At 46.9% G+C, this 22,604-nt stretch overlaps 1 protein-coding gene across 2 annotated transcripts in view; it reads right to left on the minus strand.

The window, feature by feature from the left end:
* Positions 1 to 22,604, minus strand: part of LOC144819236 (PC-esterase domain-containing protein 1A-like) — a 359,196-nt gene that overhangs the window by 261,342 nt on the left and 75,250 nt on the right. For both annotated transcript variants that reach the window (XM_078677207.1, XM_078677208.1), the window contains one exon: positions 8,704 to 8,805. In XM_078677207.1, coding sequence (XP_078533333.1) covers positions 8,704 to 8,776 — 73 coding nt within the window. In that variant the 5' untranslated portion in view covers positions 8,777 to 8,805. The remainder of the gene's footprint in view (positions 1 to 8,703; positions 8,806 to 22,604) is intronic.

Raw genomic sequence — 22,604 nt, forward strand, 5'->3', positions numbered from 1 at the left:
GTTGAGTGACACTCCACACAGTCCATCATTTTGTGTAGTTGCAGTGTCAGAAATGTGGGCGTGTGAAAGTGATGGGCCCTTGAATGGCGCTGTTTGCTGGTGTGAGTGTTGAAATGTGATGGGTCCGCGGCTGGCGGTGTGAATGTTTTGTATGTGTCACGCGTACGAAAGGTGTATGAATGGCCTGTAAAGAGGTTGGTGCCTTGACGTGGCTTTACAGCTCACGAGCTGTGAGTCAGTGGTTCAGTTTATCATACTTTCAATTATACGCAGTGTATTTCATTTTTGATGAAATTACTTGCGTATCCAATTGTATGTACTGAATCATCACTCACCCTCGTGCCAAATCCAACCAGTATGTGTGTGTGCTTGCGGATTAGATGGGTGTGCAGTAATAGTTGTTTTTTTTCTCTTTCTGCATTAGGGTGTACCTTGTCCCTTATTGTGATTGTTGTAATGTGTTGCTTTTCCATTCGGATGCTGTCAATGGTCTGGTTTGTATCCGGTATGAAAGGTGAGTGAATGGCCTGTAAAACGGTTGGTGCCTTGTCGTGGCTTTACAGCTTACGAGTTGCGAGTCACTGGTTCGGTTTTTATGCATTTATTTATTGACAGACCATTTCATTTTTTTGAAATATCTTGTTAATAAAATTTTATGTACTGAACCATCACTCGCCCTCATGCCAAATCCAACCTGTATGTGTGTGTCCTTGAGGAACAATGGTGAAAATGTTAAGTTCACCAGCTTTTGCAAGAGGGGTTACCTGGGTTTTTGGCCACGTGCGAGACAGCCATCTAGGGAAACCTACCAAACCCACACATTTCTGAAAAGTTGACACCCGGGGGCTTCCAAGGAGGTATGGCTTGCGTGGATCCTCCAACGTTCCTTTACCCAGAATCCCTTGCAAACCTCATTTTGTGCTTGGAAAAAATCAGTTTTTTCACACGTTTTAGTGTGGGAAAGCGTGGCATCACTGGGCTCACACAAATTACCTCCCACCCAGCGTTCCCCAAGGTCTCCCGATAAAAATGGTACCTCACTTGCCTGGGTAGGCATAGTGGCTGCTTTAGGAAAAGGCCCAATTCATACTGTGGCGACCAAAACATTACCTTTAGCCAAATAATCTTATTTTTTGAGGGGGTCACCTGAGCTTTTGGCCCGGGGCTTGGCGGGCATCTTTGGAAACTACCAAACCCAAACAGTTCTGAAAACTAGACACCCGGGGGAGTCCAGGGAGGTATGGCATGCGTGGGTCCCCCAATGTTTTCCTACCCAGAAACCCCTGCAAACCTGAAATTTTGGTCAAAAACCCCACTTTTCCGTACTTTTTTGGGTGGGATCTCGCTGCCGGAACAAATGTCCTACCACCCAGCGTTTCCCTTGTTCTCCCTAGTAAAATGATACCTCACTTGTGTGGGTGGGCCAAAGGCATGTGACTCAGGCTGGGGGGCTTAATTTGTAAAACTTAAATATGACTAAAAACTACTTTTTTCAAAATTCATTTTTGGGGTGTTTTGCTTTGGGGCACCCACGCAAGTGAGGTATCCTTTTACTCGGGAGAACAAGGGGAACGCAGGGTGGTAGGACTTTTTTGTCGGCACGGCGATCCCACGCCAAAAAGTTTGGGAAAGTGCTATTTTTACCTAATTTTAAGGTTTGTAAGGAGTTCTTGGTAAGACAACATTGGGGGACCCACGCATGCCATACCTCCCTGGACTCCCCCGGGTGTCTAGTTTTCAGAACTGTTTGGGTTTGCTACTTTCCAAAGAATACCACCGAGCCCCGGGCCACAAACTCAGACGCCCCCCCCCCAAAATCAAGGTAGTTTTGCAATAAGGTAATGTAAATTCACCACCATACGATTTGAACCGTTTCCTGTTGCAGCCACTATGTCTATCCACGCAAGTGAGGTACCATTTTTTTCAGGAGACCTGGGGGCACGCTGGGTGGGTGGAATTTTGTGGATCCACGCAGATTCCAGAACTTTCCACCACAGAAATGTGAGGAAAATGTGTATTTTTTGTCAAATTTTTAGGTTTGCAAGGGATTCTGGGTAACAAAACCTGGGGGTAGGCAGACGAGTCACCCCATCCTGAATTGCCCTGGGTGTCTAGTTTTCAAAAATGTATAGGTTTGCTAGGTTTCCCTAGGTGCTGGCAGAGCTACGGTGCAAAAACAAAAGGTAGTCTTTTTGTCCGAAAAGTGCTAAATTTCACTGGGAAATTGAGGTGCGACCATGCTGCGTTTTGCGCTGTTTCATGTCGCAGCCACTATGCCTACCCACACAAGTGAGGTACCATTTTTTTCGGGAGACCTGGGGCCACGCTGGGTGGGTGGAAATTTGTTGATCCACGCAGATTCCAGAACTTTCCACCACAGAAATGTGAGGAAAATGTGCTTTTTTTGGTCAAATTTTTAGGTTTGCAAGGGATTCTGGGTAACAAAACCTGGGGGTAGGCAGACGAGTCACCCCATCCTGAATTGCCCTGGGTGTCTAGTTTACAAAAATGTATAAGTTTGCTAGGTTTCCCTAGGTACTGGCAGAGCTACGGAGCAAAAACAAAAGGTAGTATTTTTGTCCAAAACGTGCTAAATTTCACTGGGAAATTGAGGTGCGACCATGCTGCGTTTTGCGCTGTTTCATGTCGCAGCCACTATGCCTACCCACGCAAGTGAGGTACCATTTTTTTCGGGAGACCTGGGGGCACGCTGGGTGGGTGGAAATTTGTTGATCCACGCAGATTCCAGAACTTTCCACCACAGAAATGTGAGGAAAATGTGTTTTTTTGGTCACATTTTTAGGTTTGCAAGGGATTCTGGGTAACACAACCTGGGGGTAGGCAGACAAGTCACCCCATCCTGAATTGCCCTGGGTGTCTAGTTTTCAAAAATGTATAGGTTTGCAAGGTTTCCCTAGGTGCTGGCAGAGCAACGGCGCAAAAACAAAAGGTAATCTTTTTGTCTGAAACGTGCTAAATTTCACTGGGAAATTGAGGTGCGACCATGCTGCGTTTTGCGCTGTTTCATGTCGCAGCCACTATGCCTACCCACGCAAGTGAGGTACCATTTTTTTCGGGAGACCTGGGGGCACGCTGGGTGGGTGGAAATTTGTTGATAAGCCAGCTGTATAGGGTTTTTTTAGGAGATATCAGATACTAAGGGCGCTCTGCCTCAAATTCTACGTTACAGTGTGTGGTGTAAATAAGTATGTGAGTAGTGCGTAAAGAGCAGACGGAAAAAGCCCTTAACCGTCTAAAAAAGTCAAAGACTTAACAACATATGCACAGCTGAGCTCTCGCAACTACAGTGGGGTAAAATAAACATAGTACAAATGACAAAAGCAATTAAACAGACAGAAGCAGATTCTTGGGTATTTTTCTTGTATTAGCAAGACGATGGTTAAGTGTGTCCAGACTTGAAGAACAATCACAGTCTGCCGACACGTGTTTCGTCGTGCTTCGGTGAGTCAACACGACTCTTCAGGGCTCGAGGCTCAGCTCGGGTTAAGTGAGTTGAGATTAGTCTGGTACTCGTAGTGGCGTTCACTGCATAGGCATATCCATAGAAATGCTATTTTACAGGAATGGTTCGTCAGGTTAAGTAGGGAGCAAGATATTAATCTTGCTTCTGTGTCTCGCCCAATAGGGTAGATAAAAGATTTCAAAATTCAAGCTTAATACGGGTAGGTATTAAGCTGTACCGGGAGGGGATCCACCTGCTGAGATGTTTTGGAAACGGGTGCGTTTTCAAATCTCGACGTGCAGGAGTGCGGTATCCCTCCTCTGTTATTTCCCGGTCGCCGTGTTTCGAAAGACGGTTTGCTAGGTTTCCCTAGGTGCTGGCTGAGCTACGGCTCAAAAACAAAAGGTAGTCTCTTTGTCCAAAGAGCTTAAGATTTCACTGGGAAATTGAGGTGCGACCACGTTGCATTTTGTGCCGTTTCCTGTCGTAGGCACAAGGCAAACCCACACAAGTGAGGTACCATTTTTTTCGGGAGACCTGGGGGCACGCTGGGTGGGTGGAAATTTGTTGATCCACGCAGATTCCAGAACTTTCCACCACAGAAATGTGAGGAAAATGTGTTGTTTTTGTCAAAATCTTAGCTTTGCAAGGGATTCTGGGTAACAAAACCTGGTGGTAGGCAGTCGAGTCATCCCATCCTGAATTCCCCTGGGTGTCTACTTTTCAAAAATGTATAGGTTTGCTAGGTTTCCCTAGGTGCCGGCAGAGCTAGGGTGCAAAAACTACAGGTAGGCACTTTCCCAAAAAAGGGTCAATTTGTAACTGCAAAATTTAGGTGTGACCACGTTGCATTTTGCGCCGTTTCCTGTCGCAGGCACAAGGCCGACCCACACAAGTGAGGTACCGTTTTTATCGGGACACTTGGGGTAATTCAGATTTGTAAATCAACTGTTATTACCAATTGAGCTTTCATGCATTTCTCCCTTTGAATGAAAGACATTGTGTAAAAAAAAAATCTTTATGAAAAATGACCAATAATTCTCATGCTAGTATGAGTATTCCCAACTTTGAAAATGTGCAATTACATACTGTTTCTGAACTCTATAATTCGTACCCAATTCATAAATACATAGGTGTCTTTCATACAGATTATTCCATGTATACATTTTCCAAGACAAAGTACACTATACCCAGTAAATGAAAAAATACCATTGCAAGTTGCTGCTCAGTTTTTGGATCTGGGTTCGTCGAGTTCTTAGTGAAACTACAAGTCCTATATATCCCCACAACCAGGAAGGTCTAACGGATGTAACGGTATATTGCTTTCCAAGAGCTGTCAAAATTAGAAAAAGTTATAGGTGAAAACGTTGAGACAAAAGGCTGTTTTTTTCAACAAATTTTCAATTATTCCAAAATATAAATGTTAGTTTCTATAACGAAACCTTCATGGATTTAGACGAATGACCCCTTTCTGAATTCAGAATTTTGTCTACTTTTCGAAAATGTAAAGCTTTCCAGGATCCATTATTGCTTTCAAACTCATTTCTACCATTAACTGGAAGGAGGTGGAAAGCTCTAAAAATAGCAAAAATAGACTATGTCCCAGAAACATGCCAAAACTGAGGGAAAAATTTCGGTTCTCTGACAAAAGACTGTCATTCCCTGAAAGCTGAGAAAATGGAGATTTCAGCCCCACAATCCCTTTTGTGATACCATTTTCAGGGAAAAAATCAGAGGCTTTCATTTGCAGCCCGTTTTTCCCATTTTTCTGAAAAAAACTAAAAAATCACTATATTTTGGTTAATTTCTGGGACCCCTCCAAGGGAATCCACAAACCCTGGGCGCCTTTAGAATCCACATGATGTTGGAAGAAAAGGACGCATATTTGGCGTGGATACCTTATGTGGTCAAAAAGTTACAAGGGCCTAAGCGCGCACTACTCCAAAACGCCAAAAAAAGCCTCAGCACAGGAGGGGAAAAGGCCTAGCAGCGAAGGGGTTAACAGGTTGGTATTCTCTTCGGGCCTCCTGGACAGCTGCGGTAAAGTCTAGGTAAAAGGCAAGAGTGTTTCCTCGTGAGTACTGGTACCTTTCTCTCAAGTCATGCGGAGGACAGTGTTCCGATCTCTATAATTCAAAAGATGGGCGATAATGGGACACGGTGAGGCCCCCGGGGGAGGGCGAGCAGCCAGAGAGCGATGGGCCCATTCCACAATCAAGACCTGAGACAGCTGTTCTGGGCCAAAAATCCCACGAAGGAGGTTCTCCACACAGGTCTCAAGACGACCCATGTTCGTTCGTGGCAGGTCAGTGATTCGCACGTTGTTACGTTGTGATCTAGCTTCCAAATCTTCATTGCAGGCCTGCATAACAGCCAGCACCTTCTCCATAGATGTTGCTCTGGTGATCACCTGTTGCAAGCCATCTTCAGCGCTGGAAATACGCGTTTCTGCTTCCCCCAGGCGCAGCACATGTTTATCCAGCTTCATGGACATGTGATCCATGCGCAAGTTCAGGTTAGCAATTTTCCAGTCGATGGATTGCAAGCTGGCCTGAACTGCAAGAAGAGTTATATCAATATTGGTTAAATAGTCGCCTCCGAGTCAGAGGCAGCGTACTGAGATGCCTTTCCAGATTTGCGGGCTCAAATATGAGGCATGATTGGCTCCCAACAATGTCTCCCTGAGACATTGCTCGGCCAGCTGTCCACGCAGAGTTCAGATTAGCACAAGCAAAGTAGCCTGTAGCACTCCGCTGCTCGGTATCTGTGGGTAGGGCATCAACCAGGGCAAGAAGACAAGGATTTTAAGCGGATTAATGGCTTGGCCGTTGGAGCTGCTCAACAGAACGGCCATCTTGCCGTGTGCCCTCTAGCGCCCCCCCAGAAACATATAGCTGTCCAGGATCCATCATTGCTTTCATACCATTTTTAACATTAACTGGAAGAAGGTTGAAAGCACAAAAAATACCAACAGTGGGCTTTGTCCCCGAAAAACTGTGTAAACATGTTTGGTTTTCTGACAAAAGTCAGCATGTCCCTGAAAACTGGGTAGATTTCGATTTCAGCACCACAAATTCTTTGGTGATACCATTTGCAGGATGTAAATTTGGAATGGATACCTTCTGTGGTTAAAAAGTTACAGGGGCAAATTATCCCCAAATAGCCGAAAATAGGCTTAGCGCGGGGGTGGAGGAAACCGGGAGGCCTATCAGCGAAGAGGTTATATGTAGTCCGAATAGCCTCAATGAGTGCAAGCACTGCCTCAGAGGTTTGCTTGTATGCCAAGCTCTAACTAAAGAGACATTTTCGGTTTTATAGTATGAAGAAAGACACTCTCATAAGCTTTCCCAATTATTGCTCAGTACAGAGACCTTTCTAAACCTCAAAGAGCAAGAGTTGACAAAGATTCTCTGTAAACAACTTAGTCTGGTGGTTTTAAATAGTGTATTCTCTAGTTAACAAGTCGGATTCCTCGCTGTCTTCAAACTCACCAAAGGCTGGCCTGAATCCGACACAAACAAGTCCTCCGTTCTCAGAATATTCTACGTGGATATCCAGAAATCCAGGAATTCCTATTTCCTCAAGGAATTACTTTGGATTTGTTGTTTTCATCTGTTCTACAGACAAATACGTTTGTTTACAATCCTAAGGGTGGATTTAAGGATTCATTTTTACTTCTGAGACTAGGATGACATACCCTTTCTTCAACTGAGGTCTGTATAACTCAGGGGAAGAGGGGGTAGACTGCCAAAAAACACCTCCCAGTTCCCTGATCTTTCTTTTAGTGCATGCAAAACTAACGGGGCTTCAAGCCACATATGTCACCAACCCATAATCAAATCTGCTCCAGATCTGCATCAGTATGGGTGCGGGAAAAGAAATACCATCATTGAGACAGCTGTATTTTATCTAGTAAGAAATTGGTCATGATAAAATACTTTGGGGGTTCGATGGCAACATTGTTCAGTGCTACGTAGTGGTGGTGTGAAGCTCTGGAATGGAAACATGCTCATATTCATTCTGTGCATGAATGGGAGGTTTACCCACCGCATCTATAGGACCCTTAATTGTTAATCACAATTACAGACTCATCTAAACACCAATATACATTGCCAGAGAATAAACATGTTTCAACATTTCACTTCAAAACAAAACCCCGCATTATAGAAGGGGTTCATTTATACAGTAGTGACAAAGGCAGTCCTGCACTCACATACAGACTACACTTTATTGCTTGGCTTTAGGTAATCTCATATCAACAAGTTTTGAAATACTAAATCCATAAGAACTGAAGACAGGTAGACTGTAGCAGGGATTCTGCTCCTACACGGAACTGTGCATAGAGACTTGGAACCTCAGTGAATTAGAGTGTGCCAAAACTCACCTTAGTACCCAATATCCCCTACCAGACTAGCAATGGGTGTCTCATTGGTTCTTCCATCACACCAATGATTAGACAACGCAGAACATGGAACTTAGATTACCTCAGGCAATGTGGAACACATGAACACTCTTTCGTTATACTCTCATACCAGTCCAAAACAGGGAGTAAAAAGAGACATGAGCAAGTTAGAAATATGTATTTCTAATGCCGTGTTCTCATGCGCAGTATCTTAGCTAATACAAGCAGACATATTATATGCAACAAGATTATCAGCATAGTTATTATTCCATAAAATACAAAGGGAGAACGCATGTTACAATGCTAAATGGAAACAGGTTAAAATGCACCTATCTCTCACCCTCCCTTGCTAGTAGGTTATTTCATATCTACAGAAGGTCTCTTGGAATTACAAGGGTGGCCCCATACCTCTGGTCCTGGCAGAAATGTATCACATCAGTTTCTGCAACAGCTCTCTGCATGCAAATGTTCACCAAGTGTGTGATCATACCTACGCAGTGCATTATTAGACGCGCCAAAATCAGAGGTGGCCACAGCTACATATACGTTATGTTTAGAACGTGCGCAGATCAGTCCGAACAACAACCACTGTGTTGAAATAACCTTGAAGGCCTTGGCACTCACTGTTCAGACAAAGCTTATCAAGCAAGGCTGCTAATATAGAAAAACATATTATTCTCGTGTAAAGCGAAACACTCTGCTAACTCTAAACATTTATAATGATGTGTGCCGTGTGCAAAGGCGGCAGAAAGGAAAAATTGTGTTTAAACTTCTAATAAGCTCATGCAAACTTAACACAGTGCAAATGCAAGGCTCATCCCCATGACAGGACACTTACTGGAGTCTCCAAGAATGGCGACAAACTTATTGTGGAAGAGTTGCTGGGCTTCTTCGGCTGAAAACGCATCCATGGTTCCTTCACACTTTTAGTACCAGTCACCTGTAATCACAAAAAAAGAGTTAGAGCAGTGATTTTTAACCTTAGCATTTTAACTTCTGTAGAGTAATTACTGGAATCTGGAGACCTCCACTAAATAATTGCTGGAAGACGGGGGACCACCCGACTAAGCTTATGAATTATTTGAACTGCAAAACAGTACCAAAAATACACAAAAGAAACAAGCATTCATTAACCCGTCTATGCTCATGACAAGCTCAGCTCGTCATGCAGTACAGTGATCTTGTGCTCATGACGAGCTGAGCTCGACATGACCACACCCGTTTTTATTGCTGTCCAGCACAGCAGGATAATCTCCCTAGCAGCGATGCGGTTAACCAGATTCATAAATTATGAAAATTTTTATTTAATTCAAAAATATAAATAATTCGGTTTTTTTTATATTTATTTTTATTGATTATAAAACAAGCAAGGCATAAACAAAGTACAGAGTGCTGTTAAGAGCATGAGGCCAGACAGTGAATACAATAAAAATTAAACATTACATGTAGGGGGGGGGGGGGTCATAGGGGCAAACAATAAATCAAAATTGCAATCAGTGAATGCGGGGTTAGGGAGACATCGGAGTATCAATATTGTCTATCACTGGGGGAGTGCATATATCTCCTCGGTAGGCGTTCCACAGTCCCCACACCCTCTGCCATTTCCGTGGACGGCCCGGGCCACATATACAGTTTTTTCCCGAAACTTGCACCAGTCCATGTTTTCCTTCCAAAGTTCAACATGAGGTGGTCTATGCGAGCCCCACAGCTGTGCAATGTCACGTTTTGCTATCATGGCACCGAGGATCGCCCATTGAGTTTGAGCCACATTATAATCCGTGGGTTCCCAGACATTCAAAAGACAACGTCTGGCTTCCGGTATGAGAGAGACACCCGTGACCTCCTTCATCACCTCATATACTCCGTTCCAATAGGCCACAATCTCAGGACACTCCCAAAGAATATTAAGAAATGTCCCCACCGAGCCGCAGCCCCGCTTGCATAGCCCCTCATCAGAAAAACCCATACGGACTAGACGGGGCCCAGTAACATATACCCTATGCAGAATCTTAAGTTGGACCAGTCGAAGTCTAGCAGGAATCCCAATCTCCTTAGGCGAGGAGACAGCAGACTGCCAGTCCTCATCATCTAACTCGAGGCCATCTTGGACCCAACGGTCACGTAGTGGTAGCAGGAGATCCGATCTGTCATTAATCAGCTTTTTATATACCAGGGAGATTGTACTGTCAGGAACGTAACAGTCTAGCAATCTATCCTCCAGTGGAGCCGATTCGGGAACAGACTCACCGGCAGCGAAAACCGACATCAAAGCATGACGGATCTGGATATATCTAAAATATTCCGGGTTACCCAGCTCAAATTCCTTTTTCAAAATATCAAATGATTTCACCTGTCCTTGACCCACAAATCTCCCACCTCGCTAATTCCAATGAGATCCCACTTTTCGAACCCCTTGGACTTCCACAAATTACCGAACCTTTCAGAGTCAAAGAGTGGGGTCGCAAGAGTCAGTCGGCCCCTCCAGCCCATTTAGGCAGTAGCATCGTGCCACACGCGGACGGCCGTCCTAGTTGGCCCAGACAATGACCTGATCACCGATGTCGAGTACTGAGCTCTATAGTAGTTACCCCCCGGCAGCAGCATTTTATCCATCGCAAATGCCGGGTTCAGCCCAGGGCCATACATACCGTGATTGATGGCACCAAGTTGGGACGCCCGATAATACCTTCTGATGTCCGGGAGGGCGATGCCCCCATCGTACCACGGAAGTGTTCATTTTGCCAGCGCAATACGTGGTTGGCCATCCCATAACAATTTCCTCTGAAGGCCCTCAATTTTACGGAAATAACTAGCGGGAACTACATCTAGCGTGTTTTGGAGCGCATATAAGAACCGAGGTAGGGACATAATCTTAAAGAGGGGCGCGTGCCCTAGCGGGGAGAGTGGGAGCTTACGCCAACCCAAGACATCTCGCTGTAGCCTAGCCAAGGATGGAAGAAGATTGCGTTCGTATCTAGCCACAGGGTCTGCGGTGATCCAAATACCCAAATATTGAAATCCCGTCTGTGCCACCTTAATGGGGCAGTTCCGCGGTGGGAGGGGTACGTAGCCTGAGATCACGTATAGATAGGACTTCGCCCAATTGATCGTCAAACCCGAGTTCCTCCCGAAGGAGGCTAGAACATCACAAAAAACCATTAAGGACTTCCTGGGCGAGGTCAGATATAACAGAATATCGTCCGCATAAAGCGAGATACGTTCTTCATGCTCAGGGGACAACCGAATTCCTCTTATAGATGGCTCCCAACGAACCCAGGCGGCAAGGGGCTCAAGGGCCAAGGCGAACAGAAGGGGTGAAAGCGGGCACCCCTGACGGGTGCCACGCCCAAGACCGAACGGAGCCGAGACTCGACCATTCACCACTACCTGCGCCGGGGGGTCTTTATAGAGCAGCCGCACCCATCCAATAAACCCGGTACCAAAACCGAACTTAGCCAGCGCGGCCCACAAATATGGCCACTCGATAGTATCGAAAGCCATCGTGGCATCCAAGGACGCCAAAATGGCCGGTTCACGCAGTGACGCCGCCCTCGAGAGAACTCCATGAAGCCTTCTGAGGTTCAGGGCAGTATTCCGGTGCGGAATAAAGCCGGATTGAGCCGGATGAACCAGGTCGCTAATGACCGTAATCAATCGGTTCGCGAGAACCTTCGCCAGAATCTTTGGCTCGGCATTCAGGAGCGATATAGGTCGATAAGACCCACACTTATCTCTCAGTTTCCCTTCCTTATGAATAACGACAATCGTCGCCAGTCGCTGGTCCCGAGGGAGAGTGCCACATTTACGAGATTCCAAAAACATATCCCTCAAATAGGGGGCCATCTTATCCGGTCGCAACTTATACAGCTCTATCGGCAGTCCGTTCGGTCCCATGGCCTCACCAGAACGCAAGGAACAAATTGCGATAGCAATCACATCCGCAGTTATCGCGGAGTCCATGTGGTCCCTATCTACTTCAGAAAGACTGGGGAGGGCTATGTCACGTAGCAACAAGTGGTAGTCCTCCTCTGGTCTGTCCGAGACAGGGGAATACAACGCTCTAAAGTGATCAGCAAAGCACTCCGCAATCTTAATCGGATCAGACACCAGTGTACTGCAAGCCAGCTCAATCTCAGGCACAATGCGATTAACTCTCTCCCTCTTATCCAGCCAAGCAATCAATTTCCCTGCCTTATCACCCACATCATATAGGCGGCCCTGTTGCTCACGGTACATAGTCTTGGTCACATCAGTGACCAACGCCTTGTACTCTAATTGTTTTAGTCGCAACAGATGCATGTTTGCACAGGTAGTCTCTTGTTCTAGATCAGATTCCAGGTCCGCTATTTCCGTTTCAATCTTAACTACAGCCTCATCCCTTTGTTTTTTTACACCTGAGATCAGAGTCGAAGCCTGCCCCCTCAAAACTGTCTTAAAGGCCTCCCAAAGCGATATCGCAGACGAGACGGAACCCTCATTTTCCAGGAAATATAAATCAAGTGATTTTATCAAGTCAGACCGTGTTTTAGGGTTACGTAGGTACCAGGGATTAATTGGCGCGACCCTTCCTTCAGATCCTGTGGAGAGTTCAATTCGGAGCCAAACAGGAGAATGGTCAGAGATTCCCCGAGCCATGTGCCTACCCTCCGCGACGGATGCCGCCTGTGCGGCAGGCACCAAGACATAGTCGATTCAAGGAAAGGCTACCATGGGCACCAGAGTGAAATGTATACTGTCGCTGAGAGGGATGCAGCAATCTCCAACAGTCAACCAAGCCCAAAGTACCAATAAAATCGTATAGCCAGTTCTGCGATCCCTTAAGGTCCCTCGGTGGGTGTCTATCAAAGGTACCTGAGACAACCGCATTAAAATCGCCACCCCGTATTAATGGCCCCACAGGGAGATCATGGAGAGTCCGCCCTAGGTCCGCAAAGGTAGTAGATTGCAACCCGGGGGGAACATAGACTGACACCAGAGATAACGTCCTACCCTCCCAGCGGCCAGTAAGAACCACATAGCGGCCCCTATCGTCAAGTATCGTTGCATCAACCTCCAAAGGAAACAAATTCTTAATAAGTATACCTACTCCTCGGGAGCCCGAGGAGAACCCCGCATGAGCAACCAAACGATAACCCCTCCTATTCATGGCATAACATGTGTGTCCGACCAAATGGGTCTCCTGAAGTAGGACCACATCAGGGGAGTGGCGTTTAATCAGCTGCAGCACTACACCCCGCTTGATTCTATCCCCCAGCCCGTTCACATTCCAACTCAATAGATTCAGCCCCCTACCCCCCCATCCCATACAAAGTGGAAATTCCAGCCACACGCAACAGTCCGCACTTCAGACACATAAACGAATCATTGCCTTGCAAAAAACAAAACTCCGAAAACAACAAGCCCCTCCACCACCCCCAACCACATCCCGTTACAACACCCCCCACCCTGCACCCCTGCATAAGACCAAAAAGCCACCCCAGCTTGCAGTGTGCCTGTCGCCCCCACATCCCAACTAATCTACGGAAAGTCAAGTAGAGGAGGAAAACGACCCTCCGATAACCCCACACCTCCTCAAGTGTCTTGGTGAATCTTACTGCACAGTCAACGAATCATAGTTTAAAGTCTACAGGAACCCAGGAGCCAAACAGACGTAAGGGGGTTATTCTTGATCCGGCGTTCTGCCCTCAGCCCCACCGCTCTGCCCGTCCGGCAGGTGGTGGGCCGGAAGTGTCTCAAGCCAGTCGGCTACCACTTCTGGTCGATCGAAAATATAAGTTCGCTCTGCATGTTCGATGCGCAATTTAGCCGGAAAAAGCATGGCATATTTGAGTCCCATCTCACGAAGTCTCCTCTTCACCCCCAGAAATCCAAGTCTCTGCTTCTGGACCGCCTGAGTAAAGTCAGGTTAGAAACTGATGGTAGTGTTTTCCAACTTCACGGGTCCACTCAATCGCGAAGCCTGCAGGATAGCATCTCTGTCGCGAAAATTGAAAATCCGGGTGATAATAGGCCACGGAGGGGCCCCGGTCTTATGTTTCCCACCGGGGACTCTGTGGGCGCGTTCCACAGTGAAAGAGTTACTGAGCCCTTTGGGGGCAAGGTGGTTCGTGATCAAGTTCTCGACAAAGAGGTCTGTTGCAGAATCCTCGGCCTGTTCCGGAACATGTATGATGCAAACGTTGTTCCGCCTAGATCTTCCTTCGAAATCCTCCAGGCGACGCACAAGGAGATCATTGGAGGCCCTCAAATTGCGGACCTCCGTTTGAATCTCAACGACATCACCCGTCAGGGCAGAAGTTTTAATATCCAGTGATTTGACCTTCTCATTGGTTTTCGTTAGGTCCGTGCGGATCAAATTCACGTCTATGGCGACTGTGTCGAGTTTGAGCCAGTGTTTCCATTTGTTTGCCAAGAGACAATCGAATCCCATCAATGGCGACCATTACATCATGCAAAGTTGGGTCCGCCATCGGGGTCGGCGATTCCCTTGTTCCCTCAGGCGCCTTACCCGTTCCACCAGGTGATACCTTCGCCTGAGCATAACGATCCATGATGTTGGTTTGGGTGTAGCCACCTCGTCGAGTGGTTTTATACCTCTGCTTGTCCCCCTCTGGCTTACCAGCCATGTCGAGGAGCCGTGAAGACGGTTACAACAAAGGCCAGATGGCGACAACACTCAAGAGTCAAGTAGCAGGCCACATCCAATCCACGGCAAGGTCGAGGAACAAGGATCACCAAGTCGCCAATGAGGAATACAAAACTGATTCAAAAGCACGGCTCCAGAGTCACTTTGAAATTGTCCGATCCATAAATGTTCACACTGAAGCGCAGGTCAAACCGCCACGGCAGAAGACTGGAAGATTCTCATGTGGGATCTTCCCCTCGGGCGAAAAACGAAAGTGAAAGTAGGCCCACCCGGTCTTCTCGCGCCGATGTTGTTCAACTTCATCTCGGGTACCACACATACCCCACAGCCGGGCATCGCGGAGGCAAAAGGCCGCAACTTTCAATCGGCGCAACTTTGGCACCCTGGGTACGATTCGAGTTCAGATTGCAGTTTTCGTGTCTACCGTGGTTCGCCTTCACGGAGACAGGCAGAAAAGTCAGGATAATCCTCAGGATATATGCCGGAGGTTGCGAGGGTCTCGGGAGCCCTAAGCTCACGCGGCCATCTTGGTTGCGCGCGAAGCTCCTCCCCCCATAAACAATTCTTAATAGGAATGTTGGAACTTTATTTTTTTTTAAATTCAATTGAGGGCACTCATCGTCCATACCATATTCTCTTTGATATGTTGCACTGCTTCTACGAATAAATCGGAGGATACTAACTTAATTTCAAATGCCTTCATCTTTTACAGTTATTTATGTAAGCTTTATTAACCTGTATAGATTATTACATTTTTTAAAAAGCGGTTGTTGACCTAAGCAGGATTGCCGGACACGCGGTTAATAAGAGTTAAGGAATGATAACATAGGACTAACCTACACATAATAAATAATGCTAGTAGATTCCAAAATGGAAAAAAAAATGTGCTCAGATTTGAAAGAAAAAAAAAACCACACACCTCGGGCAGAATACAATGACAATTATGGACGAAGCTTTATTTGAAAAATGGACAACTACAAACTAAATACCACAATTAATCAATCAATCACGAGATTTATAAAGCGTACTACTTACCCGCAAGGGTCTCAAAGCGCTAAGGGAGAGAAGGGGGGGGGGGGGCGCGGGGGTGGTCTAGGGGTTGCCGCTACTGGTTGAATAGCCAGGTCTTGAGTCGTCTCCTGAAGGTCAGCAGGTCGTGGGTCTGTCGTAGGCTGAGGGGAAGGGTGTTCCAGATCTTGGCGGCGCTGTGGGAGAAGGATCTGCCTCTGGTGGTGGTTCTCCGGATGCGTGGGACTGTGGCCAGGGAGAGGTCGGTGGAGCGAAGGTGACGGTTGGGAACATAGAATGAGAGTCAACTGTTGAGGTAGGCTGGGCCGGTCTTGTGGAGTGCTTTGTGTGCTTGGATCAGGAGTTTGAAGGAGATTCTCTTGTCGACGGGGAACCAGTGCAGGTTTTTCAGGTGGGGGTGATGTGGCTGTGGCGTGGAATGCCGAGGGTCAGGCATGCAGAGGCGTTTTGGATTTGTTGCAGTCGTTTGATGAGCTTGGTTGGGGCTCCTGCTTAGAGGCGGTTTCCGTAGTCGACCTGCTGCTGACAAAGGCCTGGGTGACTGTTCTTCTCGTGTCTGTCGGGATCCACCTGTAGATCTTGCGGAGCATGCTGAGGGTGTTGAAGCAGGAGGGGGGGGGGGGGGGAGACTGCGTTGACTTGCTTGGTCATGGTGAGCGTTGAGTCGAGGATGACTCCCAGGTTGCGTGCGTGGACGGTTGGTGTCGGGGGTGCCCCTAGTGACGAGGGACACAAGGAGTCGTCCCAGGCTGATGGGTTGGAGCAGAGGATGAGGATCTCCGTCTTGTCTATGTTCAGCTTAAGTCGGCTGCACTTCATCCAGTCGGCGACGGCTTTCATTCCTTCGTGGAGGTTGGATTTGGCGGTGAGGGGGTCCTTGATGAGGGAGAGGATCAGTTGAGTGCCGTCCGCATAGGAGATTATGTTGAGGTCGTGCTGTCGGGGGATGCGTGCGAGTGGAGCCATGTAGATGTTTAACAATGTCGGGCTGATGGAAGATCCCTGGGGTATGCCACAGATTAGCCTCTGAGGTTTGGGATCGGAATGGGGGAGGCGGACACTCTGGGTTCTGCCAGAGAGGAAGGAGGTGGTCCAATCCAGGTCCTTGTCTCGGATCCCTGCGTCGTGGAGGCGTGTGCTTAGTGTGCGGTGGCAGTGTCGAAGGCGGCGCAGAGGTCCAGGAGGATGATGGCTGCCGTCTCGCCGTTGTCCATTAGGATCCTGATGTCGTCTGTGGCAGCGATGAGGGCGGTCTCGGTGCTGTGGTTGCTGCGGAATCCTGACTGGGAATGGTCCAGGATGCGGTTATCTTCGAGGTAGCGGGTAAGCTGTCTGTTGACGATCTTCTCGATCACCTTAGCTGGGAATGGAAGCAGGGAGATGGGCCAGAAGTTCTTGAGGTCGCTCGGATCCGCCTTGGGTTTTTTGAGTAGGGCGTTGATCTCGAAGTGTTTCCAGCTCTCTGGGAAGATCGCAGTCTCGAAGGAGAGGTTTATGACGTTGCACAGGTAAGGTGCGATGGAGCTGCCGGCTTTGTTGAAGATGTGGTGTGGAAAAGGGTCTGATGGGGAGCCGGAGTGGATTGTGCCATTGGTCTTGATTATGCACTTGGTGTTCACGTTGACCCAGGCTGTCAGGGGGTCATGGTCGATGGGGTGCGGCGGGTCTGATGTGTCGGGCTTGTTGGGTTCATCCGGGAGTCGAAGCTGTCGTGGATGTCGGCGATCTTGCGGTGGAAGAAGGTGGCGAGGGAATCACACAGGGCTTGCGTCGGCGCGATGTCGTTAGCTTTGGAGCTGTGTTTGGAGAGTTCCTTCCTGATGGTGAAGACCTCGTTGCTGTTGTGTGGGTTGTTGTCAATGCGGTCTTTGAAGGAGGTCCTCTTGGCAGACCTGATGAGGTGATGGTGGTTGCGGATGGCGTCTTTGTGGGCTGTACGGCTGTCTGGCGTCTTCTTGCTGTGCCATTTGTTCTCCACTTTCCGGCAGGTGCGCTTGGATGCTAGGAGTTCCGGGGTGAACCAGCTGGCTCTCTTGCTGGTGTTTTTGTAGGTTGTTTTTTTCATCTGGGCTAAGGTGTTGGCGCAGTCGTCCATCCATCGTCTGAGATTGCGGGCTTCGGCGTCGGGGGTCGGTGGGTGGGCTGAGTGCGAGGTTTGTCTGGAGTTGGTCTACGGTGACTTTGCTCCAGCATCTACGGGGATCTGTAGGGTGCGGTGGGTTTCCGGAAGGTGAAGTGGATGCAGTGGTGGTCGGTCGAGGTGAGTTCAGAGGTGTGGCTGAAGGAGGCGTGGGAGCTTGAGGAGAAGATGGCATTGTGCGTGTGTCCAGCGATGTGGGTCGGCGTGGTGTTTCAGTCAGAGTTTGGCGAGGTTGTCGATCAGGGTGGAGGAGTTGCTGTCATCGTCGTTCTCAATGCAACAGTCTCTGAAAAATTCACACTAGCTGCCTCAAAAAAGTCTAAAGGTAATTGCTGCTTGGTCTGGTATCCCAACACTTGACCTCCAGGATATCCCTTTGTCAACCTGTATTTTGGAGATCCTATTGTCCCACGTCAAACCTTATGGGTAAAACAGACCTTTCATTTTTGAAAAGCTACCTCATTAATCACAACAAACCCCAATCTTTTTGCAATAATTTATGGCAGTAACCTTTCTTTCAGCTTCACACATGTTCATGGACAAAGCCTCAAAACACAGGCCAGGCCAGTCAGCTCTGATGTGAGTCATTTAGACAATAAAGCAAACCTCATCCATGTGTAATCTTCATTCATATTGTGATCAGATGCGCCATCATCTTACCTGCTGCGGTTGGAAGGTCTAGAGCTTAAGAGTCCCAACATCAACCCTACCACACAGTGCTTCCTACTCATTCCCGCTCATTCAAAGTTTCATTCAATGCTTTCTCGTTCAATGTTTGTATTTAGATACATAATATTCGCATATGTGCAAGGTGATATGCTTTTTTAGCGTACAGCAAGAAGATAAAAGGATGAAACCTATCTGTCACAGTGACTACTTAGCTAAATTTTATTCCACAAGTGGTTACATGGTTTAAATTCCAGTTTACATATTTTTTAGTTTTCTGGTTGCTTATCATGTATTCAATTCCACATACGTTTCAATGTTTGTATTATATGGATGGGAGGCATGTGGCTTGTGCAATTCGAAGTACAACCCTATTTATATAATACTGTACACTGTGTTGCTGTCTTGCAGAATCCTGTATGTCATCTTTAACAGCATAGAGTTCTAGGCAGCCATCCGTTACAGAGCTCCAATATAAATGTAGCCAGTTGTTGTCTTAATGAAGCAGATGTCAGTTGGTGGTCTGATGCTGTATATCATAGAAAATAAACTCAAGAAAACCTTACCTTGGGAGTGGTCTTTTAAAGCTGATCTTAACACATACTCATTGCACTAATTATATAATGAGGTACTTAACAAATAGAGGCACAAAAAAACTCGGCATTACATGGTCATGAGAGAAAATAAAGTATTTTACATGGGTCACATCAAATGAACCTCATCTTGTGTTCCCTTGTTGAACAGTTTTTATCTAGTTTTCTGACTGCTTTGTTAACGTTGGCATGGAAACACACGGAGGTTATACCCCTCCTCAAGAAACCTTCAGCTTCCCATCTCCCTGCTCCTGTTCACCACTAAATTCCTGGAGAAGGATATCAATTTCTAAAGCACCAAACACCTGGAGAGAAATACCCTGTTGGACCCGTCCCAATCAGGTCTCAGAGCCAACCCCAGCACAGAGACCCATGATCGCCACAACAGACAACAGCCAAGCCCAACTTGACAGAGGAGAATCAGCCGCTATCCTCCTGGACCTCTCCGCACCTTTGGACAGTCTCCCACCACCCACTCATTGATCAAAGATGCCAGATTGGAATCGAAGACGATGAGCACAGATGGATGGTATCCTCTCTCACGGGGTGCACCCAGAGAGTCCACCTCACTTCGCAACACAAGCACACCATCTGAAGCGTACACCAAGGCGCATCCCTCAATCCAAACCGCCTAAACTTCCTCAACACCATTGCAGATATAATCAGATCACACAACATCATCTCCTAGGTCGACGATACACAGCTCCTCATGTCGCTTTCAGCAGACCCCACCTCGACGAAGACCAACAACCACAACTGTAAGAGCAAGTCTCAGCATGGATAAAGCACAGCTGCCTGAAGCTCAATGTGGACAAAGAGCAGTTCTGATCTTTGGCAGACACACTACCCTCTCGAACAACTCCTAGTACCAGGCAGAGCTGAGACCAACCCCCCCGCCGATAGGCCACGCCTGCAACCTCGGCATCACCCTGGAGAGCGAACTCTCCATAAAGCGTCATGTCAATGCAGTTTCCTCAGCCTGCTTCCACACAATCCACATGCTCTGCAAAGTCTTCAGATTGCAGCACCAGGATAACCGAGACACAGGTCCTCATCACCAGCCAACTAAACTACAGAAACACTATGCAGGCACCATCGCAGAACACATGCAAATACGCCAGACAACCGAGAACGCAGTAGACCGGCAGAATTTCAACCTGCCCAGGAGGACGCACATCACCCAGCACCTGACAGACCTCCACTGGCTCACCGTCTACAAGAAATGCCATTTCAAGCTTCTGGCCCATGCCTACAAACCCTCCACGACCAAGGACTACATGAACCACCGCCTGCTCTTCTGCTGACCAACCAGAAATCTCCACTTCCCTTTCCTCGCCGTTACACAGATACCGTGTATTTGCTGCTGCCATTGTAGAGGACGCTCCATCTCCCAACTTGCTGCCAAAGACGTGAACGTTCTTCACCTCCACACCCTCACTGACTTATTTCAGAAAGGGACTCCAGACCTGTTTCGTCGATGGATATCTGCTGCACAACGCCTGGACATCCTCTGGGGTGATTATCAGTGCCATACAAGTAAGACTTGACTGATAAATTAAAAAAAACAAATGTAAAAAAAAAAAAAAGAAGACCACTGTGTTCAGGTTCTCTTTTTGTTCAAATCGTTAGTCCAAACAGCCCAGATTGGCCATTTGATTTTTAGACCTTCTAAGGGTAAAGTTTAAAGTCAAGTTCTACCATAAGACTTTGTAGAATGTACTCTTATTGCGCACAGCGTACTATAATCCAAACACACTTCAGAAGTTTATGAATTACTAATTAACTCAACTGATTCAATATTTTGAAGTGTAGCTCAATTTTGGTTTGCAGACATTTACTAGGAATTTTTCAAAATACTCAAGAATTGCGAGAAGCATCAGAAATAGCTCACCCATGGTAGGAGGTGGTTGTGTTGGATGAAACTAGCAGCCGATTGTAAGTGGCAATAGTCAGTTTTTGTCACAGGGTAACTTAATAGTGTTCCAGACTCTCAAACACAAATCACATTAAATATGGGGTCCTCAACTGGACTGCAGTCCTAAGTATTTCTTCTCCAAGCCTTACCAGAGAATAGGCCAAGGATGCAAGATAGCACTCAAGTGTTAGATACTTGAACAACTAGCTTATTGTTTGATTCACATCAGTTACCAAAGAGAAAAGGATCACATTCCAGAGGCGGATCAAAGCACCAAGGAGAATCCACCCCATGGGAATTTTCCAAACACATCCGGCTCTCAGGAAAGAAACCGTCTGAGTGCCCATATCTCTCTCTGGGCTAGATGTCAGGTTCCAAAGGGGCATCCTTTTAGCTTCATGCCCTATAGGAAAACCTGGCTGTCCATGCATGACTGACTGAGGTGACAATCTTAAGATTTGTAGCACTGGAATAAACAAGGTAAAGGACACAGACATATGGAAGTGATGGAGTTCTAACATCTGGAACACAGTTAGCAGTTAGAGACAGACCAATAACAAAGCAATGTGGCTCTACAGTTAATTGTTATGACTGCCATACTGAATGCCTTCTACAGATAATACCTAGGACTCCAGGCTTTGATGGCATTCTAATGATCCAAACGTCACATATTTAAAGATGGTGCTCTACAGATGCAGCACAGAAGAAAATAGTGGAGTAAAACCACAAGCCCTCTTACAAAAATATTTGTATATTGTTATACATTTCCCACTGGCCTCTATCTCCATCTCACATAAATGTATTTATTTATTTAAATTTGTAACGCGCAACAGCTACCCGCAGTGGGTTTCCGGGCGCCAGGGACAGACTCAAGAAGGAAAAAGAATAGGCATACTGAAGCTAGCTGATAGCAACATCTCATTGATTGAAAAGCAGAGTTTTGAGTCCTTTGCGGAAACAAAAAAAATTTGTTTCAGATTTTAAAACCGTGGGTAAGGCATTCCAAAATTTTGGGCCAAGGTGGGAAAAGGACCGACCACCCATCTTTACAAGTTTAAATCTTGGAATAGTGAAATCACCATTCATTGAAGATCTCAAAGTGCGGCTTGGCCTATACGGTTGTACTAAGCTCTGTAGATATTTTGGGGCCGAGCCTTGTCTAATATTAAAAAGATGACACATGGCTTTAAACTTGACACGGTTTGGGATCCTGAGCCAATGCAAGTCACGCAGTGCATGTGAGGCCGATGTTCTCCTCGGAACGTTGCGGAGAAGTCGAGCAGCCGCGTTTTGTACAACTTGCAATTTGTTAATAGTTGAAGAATCAGCTCCGAGATAAAGAACATTTCCATAGTCCAGGCGAGATACCACCAACGCCTGGACTACAGTTCTTTGAGTAGAAGGGGGCAGCATACACAAATTTTTTTGGAGCCATCTCAGATCATCAAATCCACTGAACTACCACAGTACAACTTTAAGAGAAGAAAACTAGAACACAATAGCCACAAGGGGAGACGGAGTCAAGCAACAAGGATGGTTGTAGCTCTGTGGTTGAGCTCTGCTTGCTGTCCACACTACCTGGGCCCAGCAACAACAGTCCAGAATTACAGTGATTTCTGGATGTGGTAACAATAACTCTGCATAATGTTGCACCTGTGCTGACCAACAACGGGATTTGATGCCTGGTACCCACTCCGCATAACCAACTAAACTCATCCAAACTGGTCTGGAGCTGTGCGATTCCCTGTAT

The sequence above is a fragment of the Lissotriton helveticus genome, chromosome 2_1 (assembly GCF_964261635.1).
Source record: "Lissotriton helveticus chromosome 2_1, aLisHel1.1, whole genome shotgun sequence".
NCBI classification, from domain to species: domain Eukaryota; kingdom Metazoa; phylum Chordata; class Amphibia; order Caudata; family Salamandridae; genus Lissotriton; species Lissotriton helveticus.